The sequence below is a fragment of the Danio rerio genome, chromosome 13, assembly GCF_049306965.1.
Source record: "Danio rerio strain Tuebingen ecotype United States chromosome 13, GRCz12tu, whole genome shotgun sequence".
In the NCBI taxonomy this organism is placed as follows: Eukaryota; Metazoa; Chordata; class Actinopteri; order Cypriniformes; family Danionidae; genus Danio; species Danio rerio.
The window spans coordinates 46,002,233-46,027,500 of NC_133188.1; the positions used below are offsets into that span (position 1 = coordinate 46,002,233).

Below are 25,268 nucleotides of genomic sequence, written 5' to 3' on the forward strand. Positions count from 1 at the left end.
CTCGGAGGATAAAAGAGCTAAACATAATTATGACAACCCAATATCTTTTTAAATTCCCTCGAGATGTTAGCATGGATCAACACAGACAACGGACGTGGCAAAAAGTGGTTCACTTTAATAACAATAAAGATAAAGAAAAAAAAGATTACTTAATCGCTCAGAGTATATTTACAGATGTCTACAATAAATGCAAAATAAGCAAATAAATCAATTGAAACAAATCTGATAGAGGGTAGGAAAATAAGCGGTGCCAAATAAAAGACAATAACAAATAAAAAACACCTGCTAACTAAACTCTCCCCGCCTCTAAATAACCAAAGAAACTGAAGTGCTTAAGTGACCCCCATCCTCTTCCGATTGGTCCACTCTGTGAGACGATCGGACCACCTTGATTTTAGAAGGACAGCAGACAGCAAATAAAACGGAAAGGTGAGGAGAGAACAACAGAGCCACATCCCCACGTAACATCAACCTAATTATGTGGAGCCTGGCATTTTTATAGTGTAATGTGCTGTAATAAACTGACAATGCATATGCATAGACTGTTATAAATAATCTCACTATAAAACCCAACACTGGGAGGAAGCCACGTTTTAGTCGTCAAGTCCTCAAATTGTAAGTTAGTGTGTCGGGGGGGAAAAGGCTTATGTGTGTCTGTCAAAACAAGACCAGAAAATTGCCCTCTTTCATGCAGAAGGAAAGAGTCTGACATTTTGCTTCCAGAGTTCAGGGCTGATCAAACAGCGAGAGGGAAAGGAAAATGCAGGATTTGCATAACCATAGACCCCTAGATGGAAATGTCAGGCGAACGTGTTCAGCTTTGTCTTTGAGGTGTCTCTTCTGTCAAAAGGGTACTGATGGGGATTTTAATTGAATGTGAGCTGTAGGTTTCCATTGGAAGTAGACTCAAAAATCCTGCTAAATCTAGTTTAAGGTGCATGGTACCTGGCGGCTGGTTAACTGGTTATCTGTTTTTTGAGTTTGGTTTGGTTTGGTTTTATTTGCTTTTTGTTTGATTTCCGTTTTGTTTTGTTTTCCTTTTTTTCTGTTTCCTTTTGTTTGTTTCCTTTTGTTTTATTTTCTTTTGTTGCATTTCTTTTTGTTTGTTTCCTTTTGTTTGTTTCCTTTTTGTTTTTTCGTTTAGTTTTGTTTTCCTTTTGATTTATATCCTTTAGTTTGTTTTTGTTTCTTTTTTGTTTTGTTTTAGTTTTCGGTTTTGTTTTTGTTTCGCTTTGATTTCCTTTTGTTTTGTTTTCCTTTTGTTTTGTTTTCCTTTTTGTTTTGTTTTAATTTCCTATTGTTAGCTTCTTTTTGTTAGTTTCCTTTTTTTGTTTTTTGATTTTTAATGTTGCTCGGTTTTCCTTTTGTTTTGTTTCTTTTGTTTTTGTTTTGTTTGGTTTCCTTTTGTTTGTTTTAATTTTGTTTTTGTTTTTTCACTTTCGTTTTGTTTTTGTTTTGATTTGATTTCCTTTTGTTTGTTTCCTTTTTGTTTTTTCATTTTATTTTGAGTTGGTTTGGTTTCCTTTTGTTTATTTTCATTTGTTTTGTTCTTTTTTGTTTTGTTTTGTTTCCTTTTGATTTTTTTTTTTTAGTAGTCAGTGTTGGATAATGGTCATCATTTGTGATTGACCTGCTGGACTGCCATTAACTGGCTGGTAGGGCTGCACAGCATATTGAACATTTTTTAAATACAGTGTATTTTTGCATATTTTTGTCATTGCAATAAATAGTAAATGCAATGGAACTACACTGTAAAAACCTCTGTTAATGAAGTTTCTGTATTTTGTGATTTACAGGAGTTTTCTGTATAATTACAATTGTGAATTGAGGCATAGGGCGCTGATCTCTGCTCTGTCGACTTTTGATGTTGAAAATTCAACTGTTTAACAAATTGACTTTTACTAACATTTTAGTCATTTGAAATAATATAGAGAATTAATTCTGTAAAATAACAGAAACTTTACTACCAATTTAAATTAAAGATTTTTATAGCATAATATACAACACCAACCCAGACAATACATCACTATAAACTATTAAAATGTTCATAAAAGTCACTTTTTAAACTTTTCAAGGTCAAGTTCAAGAATCAAGGTCCCATTTTCCAATTCAAAACCAAAAATAAACAAGGAAAAGTAAAAACATTAATTGCAAAATACGCAAAACTGCTAATTTATCAATGTTTTTACTGTGTATGGTGAAAATTTGTTTAAGAAACGGATTCTTTTATCAATTTTGAGATTTTAAAAATGCATCGCAAATCTCTCCTTAATCGATTTTCATTCATTCATAGTGTTTTAAAGTGTAAATGATTCCACCTGATAGTTCTTTTAGCCCAAATTACCATTGGATCAGAAAAATATCTATTGCGTGTTAATTTTAGTATGATCATTACATATTAAAAAAATGTTAATAACTTGAAATGTTAAATTGTAAAACAGCAATTCTCAACAACAATACTGCACAGTGCATATGTTCCCAGTATCATGGACACCTTCTGGCGTGCGTTTCCTAAATAACAAAGTAGCCCACGGTTGAACTTGATCTTAGAATAACGCATCGGAAATGAACGATGTTGTGACAAGTGTTTATTAATTCAAACCATTAATGTACATGTTTTGTTTTCTTTGCTTTGGAGATGCTGTGTTAAGAACCATTTTTGCAGGTTTTTTAGTTGTTAGTATTAGTATTGTTAGTTTATAGGATATCTATGAGCTAGTGTGCTCCAATGCCGTGACACAATTTGCAGTTAGAAGGTATAAAATTGATAAAAACACGTAAGGCTTGTAGTTTGTGACTTCCACTTAAATGGATCTACGTTTTTTTTTTCACGTCACTGCATATTTCAGTTTCTCATCAAATCGTGACCAATCAAATGCTCTCGTGTAGCATCACTTTCTTCGAGACGCTACACATTACCACCTGGTAGTCCATCTGGTCATCCCTAATAACCATTTTGGGTTATGTTCCGCCTACCATCTTAAGCATGTTTTAAGGGGGATTTTACAGAAGGGTAATGTTCAAACCAGAGTCAGTCTGTCCATTATGTCACCGTTGGGTCTGCAGAACTACAGCTGCATTCAGTTAGAGACGTGCTGAAGAGGAACTTATTCACTATACAGACTCTTTTCCAGCTGTCTGAAACAAGTGAAACCAGCCTCAGAGTCACAGAAACATTTACATGCATCACTGTAGTATCAGAATTATTCTTCTATTATAAGGTTATAAGCAGTGAGTACTTTGTTTAATACTTGATTTAAATTTCAGTGGGTGTGCCAGTATCTGCTTGAATTATTTGAATAAATGAATATTTCTTGTTCAAATGTCTTTCAAATATATGCTGAAGGAAGTTTCTTTTTGGACTTATGTTCCAGCAGAATGTACAAAAAGATTAACCACAAATTCAAAATAGCGTTAGATCATTTCTAGATGAATGAAATAACAATGTACACTAATAGCTTTAACACTTTTCTTTTTATGAGTTTCTGCATACAAAAGAAGGTATTTTTAATGATTTTGGCAACACTTAGCTACTGACTTGTATAATAGGAGAACAAATACTATTGAAGTCAATGGCTATCAACATTCTTCAAAATATCTTTTGTGTTCAACAAAAGAAATTGTGAGTAAATTATGACAGACTTGAATGTTTCTGTAGCTGTTTTCTCTGAATATAATCAAGTTATGAAAACGTCTTTTCCCAGTGATGGGTTGCAGCTGGAAGGTTGTTTTACACTGCGTAAAACATGTGCTGTATAAGTTGGTGGTTCATTCAGCTGTGGTGAACCCGGATTAATAAAGGGACTTAGCCGAAAAGAAAATGAATGAATGAAAACCTCTATTTTTGTAACTTGGGTAAATTTATCTTCCTCTAGAAATATATAAAGTGAACTAAATTTATACACTAAATATAGATGTGGCCATATTTATGGCTAGTTAGCACATTTTTGTGTGCTAAATTCCTTCATTCTTTTTTCTTCGGCTTAGTCCCTTATTTATCAGGGGTCACCACAGTGGAATTACCGCCAACTATTCCGGCATATGTTTTACACAGCGGATGCCCTTTCCCATTACTGGGAAACATCCATACACTCTCTCATTCACACTCATATGCTACGGCCAATTTAGTTTTTTTTAATTCACCTATAGCGCATGTATTTGGACTGTAGGGGAAACCAGAGCACCTGCAGGAAACCCACGTCTACATGGGGAGAACATGCAAATTTCACACAGAAATGCTGGGACTTGAACCAGCAACGGTGCTAACCACTGAGCCACCGTTCCGCACTGTGTGCAAAATTGTTAAATTAAAGTCATTTCAGTAGGAATTTATGTGGTTTGGAAATTTCGCTTGAGGATGGAAAATATGAAAAATGCCGTATTGTTTATTTAAAAACATATATTGATATATCATGCACACTTGATATACCACCAGCCATAGCAAAGAGCATAGAATCGCCAAGAGGCAACACTCTAGTGCATCTTGGGAAACAGCCACTAGAGGGCACGGCAGTTATTTTTGAAAGGAAATTCCAATAGAACAACAGCATATTAGAAGTCTGTAAAATGAACTATTAAAAGTGCTGATGATTGTGATAGTAAGTGTTGTATTGTCTTTTTTTCAGGTTGTATTTCAGCTTTAATGCACTTTTTAAATAAATAAATAAAAAACAAAGCAGCTGCTTGCCATCGCAGCAGGACTAAGATTCAATAGACAGCCGATCGCTTTCACTCTAAAATGGCGCAGTCCGGGGCTGCTGCTGCAATGGAACGTTCTATTGAGTGTCGCCACTTGGTCATTCTAAGCTCTTTGGCTTGGACAGACAAAAACTGAATCAAGTTTAGGTTTAAATAGGGATAGTTTACCCAAAAATTAACATTCTCCAAGCCATCATTTACTCCCCCTTCACTTTAATATTTTTTCTATTATAAAATTTAAAGGATCCCATCAACTATCATTCTTCAAAATATCTCCTTTTGTCTTAAACAGAAGAAAGAAACTCATACAAGTTTAAAACCACACGCGGGAAAATAAATAATGAGGTAATTCTAATTTTTGTGTGATCTCTTTAAAGGGCACCTATGGTGAAAAATCTACTTTTCAAGCTGTTTGGACAGACATGTGTGTAGATATAGTGTATAGATCGTCATATTGGGGTTAAATAAACCCACCCAGTCCTTTTTTTCAATTTAACAGCATAAAAACGGTGGACCAATGGGAGCAGTTTTCAGACCAACCGCAACTTGACGTAGGAGTGCGGTTTACCTGCTCACCAATATTGATTGAAAGCTGCGTATCATCTTGTCTCCGTAGTAATCCGTATAACCATATCAACAACACAGGACGAGCGCAAAGCAACTGGGAATAAAGGTCTGTTCAGTTTGCTAGGACCATCAAATGTGATCATGATTGAGTTTTAAAAGTTTGAAATGTTTTCAAACAGCGCATGTGTGTAATGAATTACCGCTATTTACTTCAGCTTTACTTCAACAGCACAGCCAGAACAATTATGAATGAAGACACTTCAATCCCGGTTTGTGGACGTTAAATCAGATTTATTTTGTAGCATAACAGATATCCATACAGCAGTGGAGATTAACCTGTATCCTGTCACATATGCGTGTAAAAAGAGTGCAAAGCTAAACGCGCGTGCTGTCTGTGTGTGTGTGTCCGCGCTGGGTGTGTGTATGCGAGAACTTTGTGATGACATTGTGTGTCTCATTGATGCAACTCCACAATAAATGCATTAAATACTCATTGGTAAAGTTCTTACTGCAGTCTTTCTCACAAACGCTACGTGAGATCTGCTTCGTTTAAGTCTGACTGTTGTCTGAATCAGCCGAGGGAGGAGATTAAGGCACGTAGAAATGGTGGGCGAGGAGGACTAGCCTTAAAGGCACAGTACAACAAAACCGCTACCTGATGCTGAAAGGTATAAAATAGAAACTTATAAAACGTATATTGAAAAATCTGATGGGTGTTTTGAGCTGAAACTTTACAGACACATTCTGGAGACACAAAAGACTTATATTAAATCTGAAAAAGGGGTAACCTAGGTGCCCCATAAGCAGGGCCAGACGGAATCTGCGAATGTTTTTGGCTGTTTCTGCAGAGAAATTTGGTAAAAATCTGCGGATTTCTGAGGAATTATTTTGGGAGTATCATAACTAAAACCTTAATATATTAAATAAAAAGTAATAAATTACTGAATAAAAACTGAATAAATTCAGATTTACACACATTTACTCAATTAAATAAACAGAATTAATAATAGGCTAAAAATCTGTGGAAAATCTGCGGAATTCTGTGCGCGCAGATTCCGTGTGGGCCTACCTATAAGTCACCTTGGTAATAACATCTTCCTGTGTAGTGTTAGGATCTTTATATCGTGTGTAAACGAGAAAAAAACCTGCTGAATAGTAACGACTGTTTATTTGTTGTGTGTCTGTACTGTTTGTTCAAGATGACTCAGCAGTGACATTTAACTCAAATCACTATGAATCTGAAGCGTAGTGTTATTGTTGTTGTCGCACTGTTAAATAAATGAATCATAGGGCTCTTAAAGTGTTGATGGTTCATGCTGAAATTGTGATGTGCCATTCATTTAGAGGTCAACTTCATACCTGTTTATTAGTAATATTTACTCCTTTGGCTACTGTTGATGGTTGAGCTGCTTTGATTTGCATTTGAGATTATTTTCTCACTCAATATGCGAAAGATGCGGCCTCAGCACAGCTGCTGGTTCTCACCAGAGACGCTATATATAGCACTCGCCAAAACAACACATGCAAGCTGGGAAACATTTGCCCTGTACATCTTGCAACCTCACAGGGCCAAATACCTGTTGAAACTCCTGCACGTTGCCCAAATTTCACCATCACTACAGTTTGTTGATCCATCGAAGGGCAAAGCCTCGCTGAGATCCTTGATGTGCTGTAGGGAAAAGGTTTGCAAATGTGACTTGCGACGGTTCAGAATTTGCGTAAGAGCCGGTTGAGGCTTGCTAACAGCGTTCCCTGGAATCCCTCAGGAGTGTTGTTGCTGTCATTTGCAAGCAAAACTGCTCATGCTGGCACATTAGAGATCTGATTCTGAAAGTAAATCAACAGCTGTTTTACAGCCATGCAAATGAACACCTTGTGTAGCTACAGATGCTGTGTGTGTGTTTATTTGTACTTTGGGGATGCAATTATGACTCACTTAAAGTGACTAAATACTTTAGGGACCTTTGGGGCTGTCCTCTTTTAGAAAAAAGATTCATAAATAGATGTTTTGAGTTGTATTGGTGGACTTGCAGTCGTGTATAAGTGAAGTTCAGCTTAAGCATGATTTAAATCATGGGGAAGTGGAACTATTTTTACTTCAGCATTGAATAGAGGACAGGTTTTACTTCAGTGTCTTTCTTGCATCCCTGACTAATTCACAGTAAACAGGCTGTTAAGGATATTCTGTCCAAGCCGTCAATCGGACGTCATTAAAGAAATAATAATCATTTTTAGGGATGTCCTAAGGTTTTTTGCCCTCGAGTCCGAGTCATTTGATTTTAAGTATCTACCGATGCCGAAACACAATCCAATACTTCTAAAATACATAAAAACAGGATAAAGAAGAGCGAAGAAAAAGATCCAGGATGTTCCTTATTTTTTATTTGAATTTCCTTATTTTAACATTCAACAACTCTAACAAACAGAGCACTTCTGTGTGGTAGCTTGAACAAGTACTAAATAATAAATTAAAGTAATAAATAACATCAACTCTTCACATCTGGACTTTAGTGCAACAGTAAATGTATAACAAAAAAAATCTAATATAAAAACAAACAGCACCTTTACTTAAAATACCCGGCAGACTATCCCAAGTTTACATATCTCACAGTTTGCTATGGCAATGTTGTCGTCATCAACTTTATAAAACCTCCAGACCGCAGACATACTCGCGTCTTCCGCTTCTAGCTGCGTCCGTGGTCTACTTTGCCATAATTTAACCAATAGCATCTCTGCATCAAAGTCTTGTCATGCGGCTTTGCTGTTTCTGTGCGAAACAGTCAAGAAAGAATTCTAACTCTGTGCCACTACATACCTATTGATGTGTTAAAAAATAATATATTATATATTATTATATATATATATATATATATATATATATATATATATATATATATATATATATATATATATATATATATATATATATATATATATATATATATATATATATATATACACACACACACACACAGTTGAAGTCAGAATTATTAGCCCCCTGAATTATTAGCCTCCCTCTTAATTTTTTCCCCCAATTTCTGTTAAACAGAGAGAGGATATTTTTTCAACACATTTCTAAACATAATAGTTTTAATATCTCATTTCTAATAACAGATTTATTTTATCTTTGTCATGATGACAGTAAATAATATTTGATTAGATATTTTTCAAGACACTTCTATACAGCTTAAAATGAAAATTAAAGGTTTAACTAGGTTAATTAGGTTAACTAGGCAGGTTAGGTTAATTAGACAAGTTATTTTATAATGATGGTTTGTTCTGTAGACTGTCGAAAAAATATAGCTTAAAGGGGCTAATAATTTTGTCCTAAAAATATATACACACACTCGTAGATGTGTATGTGTTTGAGATCAACTGTAGACATGCCTAAGACACAATTCCAACACATGTTGCCAATGCAAGTCTACAGTAGTTGGAATTTGGTTGATTTTAGTTCAGGTCTGTTATCTTCAAAGGCATCAGCATTTCAAAAAACAACTTTCAGCCTAATATGCATTAAAAAATAAATTGGATCTTATTTATTTATTATTAATCTTTTCTTTTTTTTCTTTTTTTTTTGGAGAATTGGCCATAACTATTCTTGTTTTAAATTTGTTTTGCATTAAATCATATGTTTTAATGGTGTCTTCTTATCTCCTTGTAGGTCGCATGGGTCTCAACTTTCACCATCCAGTAGCTGAACATATATTACCACTAAACAGTGAGTATCTCTCTTTAACTGTGATATTAATGCTGTGTTCATTTTTAAAGGTAGCACATCATTGGTTTTTCCCTTTATTTCAATCAGTCAAATCAGTTCAGTGAACAACACTGTTTTTGAATGAAGCATGTCCTTAAAACGTCAAATATTTATGATTTTTAAATGAACAAATTTTACAATTTTCATTTTCATTTTCATTTATTTACAAATTTCAACATTATTACTCCAGTTTCAGTTCCATAAGAAATCATTATAATATGGTTTTTGCAAACATTTCTTTTAATTATCAATGTTGAAAATTATTTTTGGTTTTTATGATGAATATAAAAAAGTTTTAAAAGAACAGTATTTAGAAATCCTTTGTAGCCATTAAATCATGTTGATACACTTTTGCTAATTGATTATTGTTATTTATTATTATCATCATCATCATTATCATCATCATTTAATATTTATTTTTTATTTTTTATAATTATAAATATATAAGATATAATTAATATATAAATTATAATTATTGAATAATAATAATTATTATTATTACTATTGATATTATTAATAATGGTTATTACTACTATTAACAATAAAAATAATAATAATTATTATTATTATTGTTATTTTATGTAATTAAAATTTATATATTTATATATTATTATTATTATTATGTATTTATTTTTAATTATTATTGTTATTATTATTATTATTATTATTATTTTATCATTTTTTATTTGTTTATTATTATTTTATAATTATACATTTATAAATTATAATTCATATTTAAATTATAGTTATCTAAATATATACATTATTATATAATAACAGTAATAATAATAATATTATTATATTTTTATTTTTATTGATGATGATAATAATATATTGTTGTTATTATTATTGTTGTTGTTGTTTAATATTTATGTATGTATTTATTATTATCATTATTATTATTATTATTATTATTATTATTATTATTATTATTATTATTATTATAAGTACAAATATATAGATTACAATATAATAATAATATTAATCATAATTTTTATTACTATTATTCATAATAAAAACAATAATAATATTATTATTATATTTTTATAATTTATTTATTTATATATAGTTATTATTATTATTATTATTATTATTATTATTATTATTATTATTATTATTATTTATGGATGTATTTATTTATTTTGTATTTTCTTCAGTATTTAAAATTTATATATTCATTCATTTATTTATTTATTTGTTTATTATTATTTTATAATTATAAATATATAATTAATATTTAAATAATATTTATGTAAATGTATACATTGTAATATAATAATAGTAATGTTAATAATATCAATAATAATAATAATAATAATAATAATATATTACTATTTATATTGATGATGATAATAAAATATTGTTGTTATTATTATTATTACTATTATTATTATTATTATTTTAGATTTATGCATGTATTTATTTATTTATTTATTATTATTATAATTAAAATATATAAATAATAATAATAATAATAATAATAATAATAATACTCATGGTAATAATAATAATTATTATTATTATTTTACTTTTAATTATCCTAATCTTTTGATCAGTAGTATATGCTTTTCTCTTTGTGCCCACCCCCACCCCCCACCCCTTTTTTTTTTTTTTTTTTTTTTTTGCACATTACTTCCATTTAAGATCGGAAGACCAACACATATGAATGAATGTATGTATAAATAGTATAATATTTGTCCATTAATGTGATCAGCCTGTTTCGAAATACTGATTCAAAAAGTTAAACAGAGCAATTAAAATAAAATTAGGCATTTAAATTACTTTGTCATAAACTTTGCCCTAATATACCGTATATCCTATTGAGTCATCATCAACCAATTGCTAAACCTGTTTGGCTCTTCCATCAGTGTCCAGCAGGCCTCCAGTGCAATGTGCTGACCCTCAGTTTCCTCATGTTTGGTGCCACCAAAACCGCACACATGAGCGTCTCTCCGGCTATGATTAGCATCTCTGAAAGCTTATACACACACACACACACACGGCCCACCTCAGCAAGTGGCGCACGGCCAGGGCTACACACATGAAAGAGCGGAAACGCCTTGAGCATTTTTTTACCAGGTCACCATGATGACTTGTGCTAATTGAGCTAATTAGCCTAATGCTTGCAGTAGGTGCTTGTTGTGTATGTGCTTAGGTACTGTTGAACAGGTCAAATTGGGACATTTGAGGTCTGGTGTGTCATTGGTGTGTTTAATGGATGCTGCAGGACAGGAAGAAGCCTTAAAAACCTCTCATTTAGACATTATCACTGGAAGAATAGTTTCCATGTCTGTTCACATCAACTTGCCTTTAAAGTTGTGAGTTGCACCGGCTGGAGATTGGTCTGAAGGTGTATAAAATTGTAAAGTTGACATACTGTAAGTTTTATTTTTATTTTTTGATGCTGAGTAGAAAATAATTTGGTAAAACCTTAGAATAATGGTCGATTAGTTAATGTGTTTACTAACATTATGAATAATCTGCTCGGCACAGTGGCTCAGTGGTTAGCACTGTCGCCTCACAGCAAGAAGGTTGCTGCTTCGAGTCCTGTCTGGGTCAGTTGGCAGTTCTGTGTGGAGTTTGCATGTTCTTTCCACGTTGGTGTGGGTTTCCTCCGGATGCTCCAGTTACCCCCACAAGTCCGAAGACATGCGCTATAGGTGAACTGAATAAACTTAAACTGGCTGTAGTGTATGTGTGTGTGAATGAGGGTGTTTGAGTGTTTCCCAGTACTGGGTTGCAGCTGGAAGTGCATCTGCTTAGTAAAACATATGCTGGAATAGTTGGCGGTTCATTCCGCTGTGGTGGCCTCTGAAATAAAGATAAAGCTGAAGGAGTATTAATGAATAAAAAAATCTTTTATGGCATTTATTAATCATAGTTCAGCATTAACTAATGCATCATTAAAATCCAAAGTTCTGCTTCCAGAGGTAACATGAACTAATGGTATTTATCTTAAATAATATTCACTAGTGGTAATGAAGATACAGTTATACATGTATTATTAATAGTTTCATGTTAGTTAATATATTAACTGACATTAACTAATGGACCATTATTTTAGAGTTTACCAATATTTTTTTGGTAACCGGACTGTGACCAAATGACCCATTAGACCAAACTAATTATAGTAATATGTACAGTTCTTTATACATTTGCATATATTTCCCAGATGCTTTTTAAGAGAGCAAGGAAACAGTATTTAATATAATATTTGTTTTCTTATTTATTTTATAATTTGGCTTAAATAAAAGCTGTTTGGTATTTTTAAAACGGGTTTTAAAGTCAATATATTAGCCCACTTAAGTTTTTTTTTTCTAATTGGCTACCACTTTTGTTGAACAAATCACTTTTGTCTAATGACTTGCCTAATTAACCTAGTTAAGCATTTAAATGTCACTTTAAGCTGAATACTAGTATCCTGCAGTACACCTAGTAAAATATTATGTACTGTCATCATGGCAAAGATGCAAGAATTTAGTTATTAGAAATTACTTATTAAAACTGTAATGTTTCGACATGTGTTGGAAAAAATGTTAAACAATTTTCACTAGAGGACTAATAATTTTGAGTACATGTACTAATTAGTATTAAACATTATGAAACCATTTGAATATTCCCATTTACTCTGGATTTACAATTCATAGGTATGTGTTTCAGTAAGACATTTTTTGTGTTCTGTAAACTATTTATAACATTTAATCTAAATTTAAACAAAAGATTGTCATTTAGATTTTTTTGGCATAAAATATTAAACAGTGGCAAGTTTATTTAACTGTATAATTATTTAAATAGTTTATAAATAATCTAATTTAACATTTTATTCAACACAGGCTCATTGTGAAAATGTACCCCCATATACATTTCTGGAGAGAGCGAATTATGTAGCCAGAGCTACGTATGGCTGCATTTCGTCTTTTAAAATGAACTCTACAGTGGAGGTACTGTATGACGCAGCCGACGGCTTTAGTTTCTTTTCGCGCTACCAGCTGACCGATTACCTCCATGAAGACAGCTTTTCCGCTGTCACCAGTTTGCTCAGTGGCTCGCCGCATATGTCAGCGGCCTTGAGACGCAGAGGGGAGATGACAGGGTCCAAGTCTGGTGAAGAACGGTTACAAAAAAGCAGATAAAACAAAAGACAAAAAATAAAAATAAACAAGTAAATAACAGAGTAAGAATAAAGTAAAATCTGAAAATGTGGTAGAAATCAGGCGGCTGCGGGGGCTTTTCTTTTTTTTTAGATTACTTTTGAAAACACTCTCGGTTGTGTTTAGGGAAAGGGGGAGATCGGGTAAATTGGTGCTTTTGAAAACACTGATGGTTGGTTTTAGGAAAGGCGGTGGGCACGGGTCAATCGGTGCTTTTAAAAACACTCTCGATTGTGTTTAGGCAAAAAGGGTGATCAGGTCAATCGTTGCTTTTAAAAACACTATCGGTTGTGTATAGGAAAAGGGGGGTTTGGGTCAATCGGTGCTTTTGAAAACACTCTTGATTGTGTTTAGGGAAGGTGGAGATCGGGTCAATCGTTGCTTTTGAAAACACTATCGGTTGGGTTTAGGTAAATCGGTGATCAGGTCAATCGTTGCTTTTGAAAACACTATTGGTTGTGTTCATGCAAAGGGGTGATAGGGTCAATCTGTGCTTTTGAAAACACAATCGGTTGGGTTTAGGGAAGGTGGATATTGGGTCCATCTGTGTTTTTTGGAAACACTATCGGTTTGGTTTAGCGAAAGTGGTGGGCGTAGGTCAATCTGTGCTTTTGAAAGCACTATCGGTTGTTTTTAGGGAAGGTGGGTATCGAGTCAGTCGGTGCTTTTGAAAACACTATCGGTTGGGTGTAGGGAAGTGTGTGATCGGGTCAATAGGTGCTTTTAAAAACACTATCCGTTGTGTTTAGGGAAGAGGGAGATCGGGTCAATCGGTGCTTTGAAAACGCTATCCGTTGTGTTTAGGGAAAGCGGTGATCGGGTCAATCGATTCTTTTGAAAACACTATCATGTGTGTTTAGGTAAAGGGGTGATCGGGTTAATCTGTGCTTTTGAATACACTATCGGTTGGGTTTTGGGAAGTGTGTGATCGGGTCAATAGGTGCTTTGGAAAACACTCTCTATTGTGTTTAGGGAAGGGGGAAACCGGGTCAGTCTGTGGTTTTGAAAACACTATTGGTTGGGTTTAGGGAAAGGGTGGGTGGGGTCAGTCAGCGGCCTCTGGTGCATTTATGCGATAACAGCTCGCACGAACGGCACTCACAAGAGAAATCTGAGATCTGAAAAAGCATACACAGCGGCCTCTGGTGGACTCACAAAAACATAAACAAAAAAAGTACCTCCTGCAAAAAAAGTACCTCCTGTTATGTATTTCACAATCTCCAGAATTGTATACAGGGGTACAAATCAATAATGAGCCTGGGTTGATTTTATTGTAATTATTATAAAATGAATCTATTAAAATGAATATACAACATAATTTATATAATATAAATATATTTACATTGCCTCTAAAAATTTATGTCAAATTTTATGACAATGACAACTTGCTTATGTTTATTTAAAGCAAACAATGAATCAAACATGTTCTTCTTTTATTTTTTATTTCAGTTTCTTCACTCTTGCTCATATGTAAATATGTTTATCTTGCCACACAGATTTAGCTGACTGCTCTGGTTTTAAAACTGACATTGATATGCTGCCCTGCATGTCAAAAGCGCAACTATTTTTAGCTCGACATGATGTCTTTAAAAAGTGGTTTGAGGTGCTGAAATAACAGTGAGACGTGTTGTAATGGCTAAAGATGTCCATCTAGTGCAAGGTCATGTAGTCCAACACTTAAGAAAGGACTCCAATTGACACAAGATAATGTTTTTTTCATGCCAAGTGTAGTGTTGTTAAAAGTATCAATATTTCAATATAATAATACTGAAATATTTGAAATCATACAGAATGGCTTTTCTGTAGTATCGATGTCAAATAACAACTGAATATCTGTCTTTAAAACTCAACCTAAAGTGAAAGCAAACAGTAGAGGAAGACATTTTATGTATCGGTGGCAATAGCCAAAAATGCATAGTAAAGGTCAAAATTATTTAATTTAAAAAATCATCAGTCTTGCTCCATAAAGACATTTAGTAAATTTCCCATCACAAATATATCAAAATTTAATTCTTGGTCATATGCATTGCTAAGAACTTATTTTAGACAACTTTAAAGGCAATTTTCTAAGCATTTAGATTTTTCTTAAACATCAGATGCCTAATATGTATTTAGTTTAGTTTGAATCTCTTTTTTTTTATCCTTATAACTGGTTTCGTGGTCCAGACTTGCAAACGATAGCAGTCAATAAACAAAAACAAAATGTTTTTAAATGTATGTACGTTATGCTACTAGTTTATTCTTTAATACCAAAACTGCAATTAAGGATCATAAAAAGTATTTAAATGCTACATGGCACAAATTATTCAACATTTACATGGATCAAAGCAACATAAACAACTAAATGTTTATATTTTACACTTGATATTTTACATATTTTATTTATTGTTTTTCAGCTGAGTCAAGGTAAATTATGGCAGGACAAGTGAAAATCTGAATCATTGTCCTGACTGGACCAGCTATAAAAACCCTTTCCATTGAGCCATGCTTAAAAATTTAATTAAGGCTTGCATAAAAATAATTATTGTAATTAATGTTACTGTTGCTCCGATATTTGTAAACCTTTCATTTGAAGGAAGTTAGAATTTCCAGTACCTTCAGATGAATGTTTAATTTGTGTTGGTGTTCAGAATGAAAAAAACAATCAAATGAATGAAAGAATGAATGAATGAATGAATTAAACAAACAAACAAACAAACAAACAAACAGGTTAGAATTGCAGTTTTATGTTTCCTTGACTAACCAGTGGAGAGAGGTGTGTAATTTCTGTCCACACCTATAAGAAAATACAAAATATTCAATTTATTTGTTTTGTTTATTTTATTGTTTAACTGTTTCATTTTGGTTTTGTTGTGATTTTTAGTGTGTAACACTGTAAAAAAAATTTCTGCTTGTAATTTTTTGTTGAATTAAGTGAGTACTGTAAAACCCAATAAGTTAAAATAGTAAGGAAAACGATTGCAACAAACCATTTAAGTTAAAAAACTAATCCTAATGAGTGCTGTGAACTTACTCATTTTGAGTAATTGAAGCAATTTGAGCACAGTAAAACCCGATAAATGAAGAGAACTCAAACCAGCTGTGTACTGTGAAACCCAATAAGTTAAGGCAACTCAAACCTATTGCTACAAACCATTTGAGTTCAAAAACTAATGTATATGAGTACTGTGAACTTGCTCCATTTAAGTTGAAGTAATGTGGTATTTAATGAACCCTTTACCTTCAACACTGAGTTCAAAACTCTTTTCAAATGAGTAGAATTAACTTTGAGTAAATTTTGAGTTAACTACACTCATTTCATTTGATAAAGTTGACTTGAGTTTTACAGTGTAAAATAGTTTGATATTAAAACCTGGTTAACTAACTTAAAATAAATAAAAGCAGTAAAATCATTTGTTGTCATGACCTTTCGACATATAATTTTAAACAGTTGAGAATAAAGTGTAATTAAAAACAAATAAAAATGATATCTTTTTCTTTTCTCGATGAGGCAAAATTGAAAATGGAGAGTCTTCCTGACCATCACAAAGTTTGTCAGACTCCATGAGTCCATGTATTTTACTCAGTATTGCAGTGTGTGGAGGTTGTGTGTGATACGCTTTGACTTGTATTAAGAATCAGCCCGAGGGGTTTCCACGTACTGTTTCTCACTCCTGCGCTCTTGCTAAATGTGACAGCGGTTATTCTCCGACAGAAAGAGAAACTGCTGCATCACTGACACTCTTCTTTCTCCTGCTGACCTATACAGTCACTTCTCAAACAGCAGGCGCTGGAGACTCAATCCTCTCCGCTTTCAGTGTTGCCAAGAGTAAAAGACCTCCTGACATCTCCTGTTTCTGTGTGCGCAGACCGTTTTAATGAAAAGTCAAAAAGTGAAACATGGCAGAATGAAAACCGCACATTCATCCTACTGTGAAAATGTCATGCTTTCTGTTTTTAAGAAAGGTAAATGGTGAAGTGCGAAGATTAAATTAGTTCTGTTAATGTCAGAGATGAGATGCTCCCTCTTTATTAAATGTGTATTATTAGAGTGTTTAATATAAGGAAGTTTTTAATTTATTCTCACTCAGAAAATGTTGTTTAAAACATCTATTTGTTTGGGGGTTTTTTATTGTATTACTTTTCTTACTTCACAGCAAAATCCTGAAATTTACTCAGTTCAGAGAGTATTTGGTCCCTCTTTAAATAAGGGCAACCAGATAAAGTAATAAGTAAAGCTGCTGTCTGTGGAGTTGCTTATTGATCGAGCTGATCCTCTGCTGAGATTGGGACATTGTGTATTATATTTCAGCTGATTTCATCTAAGGCTGTGACTGAAGTCAGTTGTAGTTTTGGGTTTTCTTATTAACAGTAGGTGTTTATCACCAGTGCTCAATCATCAACTAATTAATCCTTTTATTGCCTTATTAACTTGAGTAACTTTAACTCAATTTAGAGAGGGACCAAATACTACCTAAACCGAGTAAATTTACTCAGGATTTTGCTGCTTTCAACCCAGTTTTTTGCTATGAAAATAGCCTTAGTGGTTGGCATTAGCAATAAAATTTAATATAGTAATAGAAAATTCATTCACATTTAATAATATATAATAATAATAATAATAATAATAACATAGTAATATTAATATAATTATTATATTAATATAAGAACTAATATAATAATTCAATAATATAAAATTTATTAAATGTATAATATAAATCTAATTTATTATTTAACATTATTTAATAAATGAAAAAATAAATATTATTAATATAATAATTTAATATTATATAATTATATTATATAATAATTTATATAATCAATTAATATACTAGTATATGTATGTATATATATATATACTCTGAATGTCAGAGTTGCCCGCTGTGTAAACATGTCAACAGTTTAGCTAACTTTGTCTTGATCTGGAAGATTCTCTTCACATGAAAGAGAAAGCAATCCATAAAAACGACTATAAAAATGTCGTCCATGCTCAAAATGCAGTGCATGCTAGTGTTGCGTTATGAAGTATTTTATAATGCAATGACAGGTGAAACCACGTTTGAAAAAAAAAAAAAACATGTCCATCTCTCTCTCTCTTCTGTCTCTCTCTCACTCTTCTGTCTCTCTCTTATCTCTTTCTCTCTTTCTCTCTCTCTCTCTCTCTTTGTCTCTCTCTCTCTCTCTCTCTCTCTCTCTCTCACTCTCTCTCTCTCTCTCTACTTTTGAGCAGCCAGGAGTTTTGGTCGCAGAAGAGGTAACTTGTCGCCTTTGTTTGTGCTGGCAGAAATGATGGTGCTTTTGCTCAGGCTGAATTGTTGGTTGTTTATAATGGAGGGGTCATAATAACATTTGCTTTCTTTTGTTCCAGTGATGCCATTAATTCATGTTAATTTTGATTTTTGCTAATTATTCGTTTTGTGTTGTGGCATATCAATAGAGGGGTCCAATAAGCCATTGATTTTTCTAACAAAAATGTTTAACAGTTTTTAATAAGTTGACAGATAGTGTTTATTTGGAATGAATCAGGCTTTGCTGCATTTTTTATTTTAGGAGTTGGACTAATTTTATCATCTTGTTCTGTGCAATTTACATCTAATATGTGTTTTGTTTTAGTTTAGTTTAACTAAGTATTTTTCTCATAACATTTTTCAACACTTTTTTTTTTAGCATTCAGCAACCATTGTATGTCTGACAACTATGATCATGAAGCTGAATGAAAGTAGATGGATTTATTTCATGGATATTTTGTTTCTATTTTTACTCATTTGCTATTTGTCTAAAACAGTGATTTATAATTTTAAATGTGAGTTAAGTGTTTTAATAAAATCGTATTAATTAAGATTGCATTATGACACTGAATTTAATAACTTTGCATGTTAAAATACGCTTTCAAAAACTAGAAACAACGCTCTGTCATTAACTGAAATTTAGATTTAAAAAGGAAGCATTTTATTTACACTAGAATAGATAAAAAGGGAATTGCAACTTTTTATTGCATAATTATCACAATTCAGACTTTTCTTCTCAGAATCGCAAGTTTATTTTTTGCAACTTTGACTTTTTCTCTTGATAAAAAAGTTGTGAGATATGAAATTAGAAATGTGAGATGTGATTTACAGAAAAGTCAAAGTCTGAGAAAAAAAATTTCAGATTGTGAGAACTTGAAGTTATGAGATGAACTGCAATTTCGAGAGATAAAGTCAGAATTGCTAGAAATAAAGCCAAAATTGTAATAAATAAAGCTGAAATTGCAAGAAATAAAGCCAGAATTCCAAGAAGTTGTGAGATACATATTCAGAATTACAATCGTGAGTAATGAAGTCAGAATTGCAAGAAATTGAGTCAGAATTCCAGTCAGGGTTGCCAAAAATAAAGTCAGAATTGTGAGATATATATTCTCGGAATTACAAATGTGAGAAATGAAGCCGGAATTGCAAAAAATGAAGTCAGAATTGTGAGAAATACAGAGAATTGTGAGATGGATACTCAGAATTGCAATTGTGAGAAAGAAGGCGAAATTGCATGAAGTAAGTCAGAATTGAAAGAAATTAATTCAGAATTGGAAGAAGTCGAAATTGGGAAAAGTAAGATGAAATTGGAATAAGAAATTCGGAATTGCGAGAAGTCGGAATTGCGAGAAGTCGGAAATGTGAGAATTTAGAATTGCGAGAATTCGGAATTGTGAGAATTTAGAATTGCGAGAAGTCAGAATTGCGAGAAGTCAGAAATGTGAGAATTTAGAATTGCGAGAATTCGGAGTTACGAGAATTTAGAATTGCGAGAAGTCGGAAATGTGAGAATTTAGAATTGAGAGAATTCGAAATTTCGAGAATTTAGAATTGCGAGAAGTCGGAATTACGAGAAGTAAGTAGAAATTGGGGGAAGTTAGAGTTGCGAGAAGTCGTAATTGCGAGACATAAGTTGGAATTGTGAGACATAAGTTGGAATTGCGAGAAGTCGGTATTGCGAGACATGTTGAAATTGCAAGACATAAGTTGGAATTGCGAGAAGTCGGAATTGCGAGACAAAGTCATAATTGCGAGAAGTCGTAATTGCAGAAAGTCGAAATTGTGAGAAGAGAGGGAATTGCAAGAAGTTGGAATTGCAAGAAATTAAATCAGAATTGCGAGAAATAAAGTCGGAGTTACAAGATCAAACTTGACATTGTAGAAAATAGAGTCAGGAGTTTCAGATAAAAACTCAAAATTGTGAGAATATAACTCTGTAGAACTTTATATTATTATATTGATACAATTCAATTGTGAGTTGCAAAAAGTCAGAACTGTGAGATAAAACGAAAAAAAATTTCATACACATCTGTTTTGAGTTTAGTCTTTTTTTCTGGTCACAGCACTTTGCAATGCAATATGAAAATATGCCTTTGAGCATATTTTGTTTTATGAATCAGTGGATAGTAATGCCTACTTGATCATGTTGATCACATCTGTGTTTTTAACATGTCTTCAGTTAACACTTGAAGTATTTATGGGTGGTCAAATGTATGATTTTTTGAAATCTTTATTGCATCTTATTGCTGCCATAATCAAGTCTAATCTAATAAATTAACCTTTTAACCAAACTTTATTGCAATCCATGTCATGAAAATATAATATTATAACATCTGTATACTACTGTTAAAACTTTTGGGTTTGGTAAGATTTTTCTGATGTTTTTAATAGTCTCTCATGTTCATCAAGGCTGCATTATCTTTGAATAAACGTTATAGTAAAAACATTGGAATATTGTAAAATAATATTACAATTTAAACAGTTTTTTATTTCTGTATATTTGACAGTCATTTGTTTTTAGAATAAAAACCATAATTTTTAGCACCATTACTATATTAATATTTCTTATTATTATTATCAATGCTGAAAAAAGTTGTCCTGCTAAATATTTTAGCGAAAACTGATCCATTTTAAATTACATTTTTTTAAATAAGAGAAATTAGTAACAACAGCATATAAATACAAAAATTATAAATGTTTTCACTTTCGAGCAATTTAATGCATCCTGTCTACATAAAATATTGTTTATCCTGATTTTTTTAACAGCAGTATATATTAATTTATAATAATATTAATGAAATTTGTTATGTTATATAATAAGTTGTAAAGCTTTTTTCCACTAATCATCACTAATTCTCTGTCTGTGTTCTGCTCTCCTGTGATTCTCCTCCTCTCCTCTTTTTCTGCTGTTGTTCTTGTGGTGCAGGTCGTTCTTCATTGTTTCCCTTTGAGGATGTTTTCCTGGATGATGGTCAAGGGGATCAGTCTCTGACTCCGGGTCTCAGTTCTCCGAGCCGTTGTCAGAACGGAGAGAGGATGGAGAGATATTCCAGGAAGGTGTTTGTCGGAGGACTGCCACCCGACATCGATGAAGGTACATCACACACATGCACATACATTTAGATTCAGTCATTTAGCTGAAACTTTTGTCCAAAGCAACTTACAATTGAGGAGGCATTCAGTGATTCAGCAAGAAGAGGCAATACACACAAGAAGTGCTCATTAAATACAAAGGAACTGATAGTGCTCAGAGTTAGGGCTGCATGATTATTGTATTATTATCACAATAGCAATATTTGTGACCCAAGATCAATAGTTAAATATTGATTTTACGTCGCGATTTTACAGTCTAAAGACCAAGCCGTTATATTAATATGTGGAGATCACGGATTGTACCGCATCACAAGCATGAGGTGACTGCATCTAAATTGCAAGTGTTTTTCGAGGAATTCTGTAACTCGAGATGTGACACTGACAACAGGGGTGAGGATCCAAAATGCAGAGTTTTATTAGAATGGTCAGGCAATACAGGGGCAAACATATGTATGAGGGCAATCCAGCGTCCTAGTCAAAAACAGGCAGATGGTCACAAGGCAGGCAGTGAACAGAATGAAACAAATAAACAAGGCAAAGGATCAAACACACAGCAAATAGTGATGTGACGTTGTGCGCCGAGGGTTCGAAGCATGTATCAAAGCAACGATACATCTCGCAGTGAAGCAGTGTAACGGAGCTTGATTAGTTTTGCCACCATCATGTGATCAGTGACGTCCAAAGCTTCATTTTTCCTATACCCACGTGACTGGGTATAGGCGACAGGTGCTCTTCAGCGGCGAAGTTCCTGAAAAAATGTGCATGCTGAAATTGGACAAGAGGAATCGAAATTTTAATTACATAACAAGTATCGGATTCTTAGGGCTCTTTTTTTTGAAGGTCCATGGGCAAAGCGTAAAGTGCAGGTCGCAAACACTCTCAGGCCGTGTCAGAATGCATTTTTGCTAATATAAGGACGGAAAAATCCGCTTTGCCGTGGCGCATGGTCTAAAAGGGTTGAGTTTATTTTCCTAATGAGTTATAGGTGTGTTTTGAGAATAAACCAATCAGATTCTCGTCCCCCATTCCCTTTAACAGCCAGTTGCGTCGCGCCATAAGTGCATTTGCTATTTACATGATGTAAAGTAAGTGGAAGTGGAAAAACAGAGCATTTCAGTAGCAAGAAAACAGTTAATCAGAGCATCTACCGCGCGAGAATGAAAGATAAATGATCTACTTTCACTTTTGCTCTCGTGGATAGGGAAACCTTTATGCACAGACATCAATTAGCCTATGAATTATTAATTTTGTTTGTTAAGCGCAAAGACTTGTTTTAAAACTATTTCTAAATTCAGTTCTAATTTCCAGCAAACGAATAAATCAACAATAATAACGAAGTGTGCTCAAAAACCTGAGTTATATCCTAAAACACATGCTGTGCCCTATATGGTCTAAAACCTGACAGGTGGGCAAATCTAAGCTTGTTTTTAATAAAACAAATATAAATTGGGATATATTAAATAATACTGCTAATAATAATAACATTATACAAAAGCAAATTGTTATGAAAGAAATGAAAAAGCCTCCCGAGATGAAGAAGGCAAAAGCAGTGGTTTTTCATATTTATATAGGCTAGAAAATAATATGTTTTGTAATATTTTAATCCTTTATATTTATATCCTATATCTATTCTTAATATTTAAATTCTTTTTCATATGTGAAGTTATTTGCGTATTGCTCTACATCTTGTGTGTAGGCTATTAAGCAGTGCGTAAGCGAGGCGCAACTGCGCTGGACTTTAGACCGGGTTTGTTTTGGTCTATTGAAAAATCTATTATAGTTTCTTAAAATAGAAACGCGCCAGCAATGCGCCTCAGAACGCCTTCCTTTTTAGACCAGAACGCCTTGTGTGTGTGTGTGTGTGTGTGTGTGTGTGTGTGTGTGTATATATATATATATATATATATATATATATATATATATATTAGGGGTGTCACGATTTAGATTTTTAATCGAAATCGATCGAAATTTATGCTCAATTTCGATTATCGAATCAAAAAATAGAATCGTCGATGCTGCCACGCCCCCATGTCACGTCAGCTTGGCTTGCCAAGCGGGAAAAAAAACAGGCTTGTTGAAGTGCTTGTTAAACTACAGAAGCAGGAGACCCGTCGACAGAGCTTAAACCCTCTCCTCTTTCAATGAAGTCGCTGGTGTTTAAGCATTTTGGATTTCCAGTGAGTTATGTTGACAACGTTCGTGTTGTCGACAAAAAAAACACAGTTTTGCAAGCTCTGCTATGTACGTATTACGTACGGTTCGTCCAATAGACAACACCGGCATCGCGATCCTTTGCCCGCCCCCGTTGCAAATCCGCTCACGAAAAGAACACACTCAGGCCCTGTTTACACTGTCTTTGTTTTTAAATGGCATTTTAGAACGACAACGATTTGACATCCACAGTGGCGTGTAGCATTTCTGAGCAGCCCTCCTTCCTCTCTACCTCTGAAAATGCACATCACGTGACCACACACACAGACGCACACACAGCCATGCGCTCGAGACAGCAGGTCCAGGCAGTCAGAGGACTGCTTTAATCTTTCACTCACTTGTACTTAGTCATTTTAGCGAACACCTCAGATACTGTTGGCTGGTTCCTGTTGGTTGTGCTTCTTTTTTACCGACGCCATTATAACGACACAGATCACTGCCTATTCACGAGTCCCGCCGAAAAAGTGATTGACAGGTGGTAATTATGTGTGTTTCTTGCCTTTATTTATTTGCTGTATGATTTGTTTATGGGTAAAACAAAGACCATGCAGGTCAGTTAGTTTAAACGGTAGGCTACAAATAATTAATTGGTCATTAATTAATTAATTATTCATAATCGAAAATCGAATCGAATCGTGACTATATATATACAGTAAGTTCACAGTACTCACTAGGATTAGTTTTTGAAATTAAATGGTTTGTTGCAGTTGGTTTCCTCAAATGGTTTGAGTTACCTTAACTTTTTGGTTTTTACGGTGTAGAAAATAACATAAATAAAATGATGCTATATATGCAAACGTTTACAATTCTTTTTGTGCCGTTTCTGGGTCTGAAGTGTCCAGTTCGTAACTTGTTCAAATAGAAAATTCAAAAGGAAAGAGTTGAAATCTAAAAAAATCTAAATATTAAAATTAAACTTATTTTTTATACTTGCCTTGGCAAAAGTTCAAGTTTAGACTGCACCACAAAACTGGAAATAAAATTAAAAAAACTCTTAAAATAAGTTTATTAAACTTAAATAAAATCTAAATAATTGCAAAAATACTAGAAAGTCTTTAAAAGTTTGGTCTTTTTTGTATATTTAAGTTTATTTTTCTAAATATATAATAGTAATAATATATCTAAATATTCATAAATATGAAAACTTAAAAAAAAGAAAAAAGCTCAATCTATATATAATTATAAATCTGACTTTATCGCATAGATTTATTACTGACCCACAATAAATCTGCAGACTGTTCAATTATATTACGCAGACTGGTTAGTTGGATTATCAAGCCATCGAGTAACCTCTCTGACTGCAGCTGATTAATACAAAAAAAAAAAAAAACACAGCTAGACACGTGTGCAGATGACTGTTATCTGGACAGGCTTTTTAAAATATATTATAAATGATATAATAATCTTATTTATATCTTCTGTTTTTGCTGCAGATGAGATCACCAACAGTTTCCGGCGCTTCGGTCACCTGGTGGTGGATTGGCCTCATAAAGCTGAAAGCAAATCTTATTTTCCTCCGAA

The 25,268-nt window shown here is 33.1% G+C and overlaps 1 protein-coding gene across 19 annotated transcripts in view; it reads left to right on the forward strand.

Moving 5' to 3' along the window:
- Positions 1 to 25,268, forward strand: part of cpeb3 (cytoplasmic polyadenylation element binding protein 3) — a 73,730-nt gene that overhangs the window by 22,079 nt on the left and 26,383 nt on the right. For 10 of the 19 annotated variants that reach the window (XM_009307544.5, XM_005169516.6, XM_073919120.1 and 7 more), the window contains 4 exon segments: positions 8,930 to 8,986; positions 18,386 to 18,409; positions 21,370 to 21,537; positions 25,181 to 25,268. The exon segment at positions 25,181 to 25,268 is cut by the window's right edge and continues 2 nt beyond it. In XM_009307544.5, the coding sequence (XP_009305819.1) occupies positions 8,930 to 8,986; positions 18,386 to 18,409; positions 21,370 to 21,537; positions 25,181 to 25,268 (337 nt within the window). 19 annotated transcript variants of the gene reach the window in all.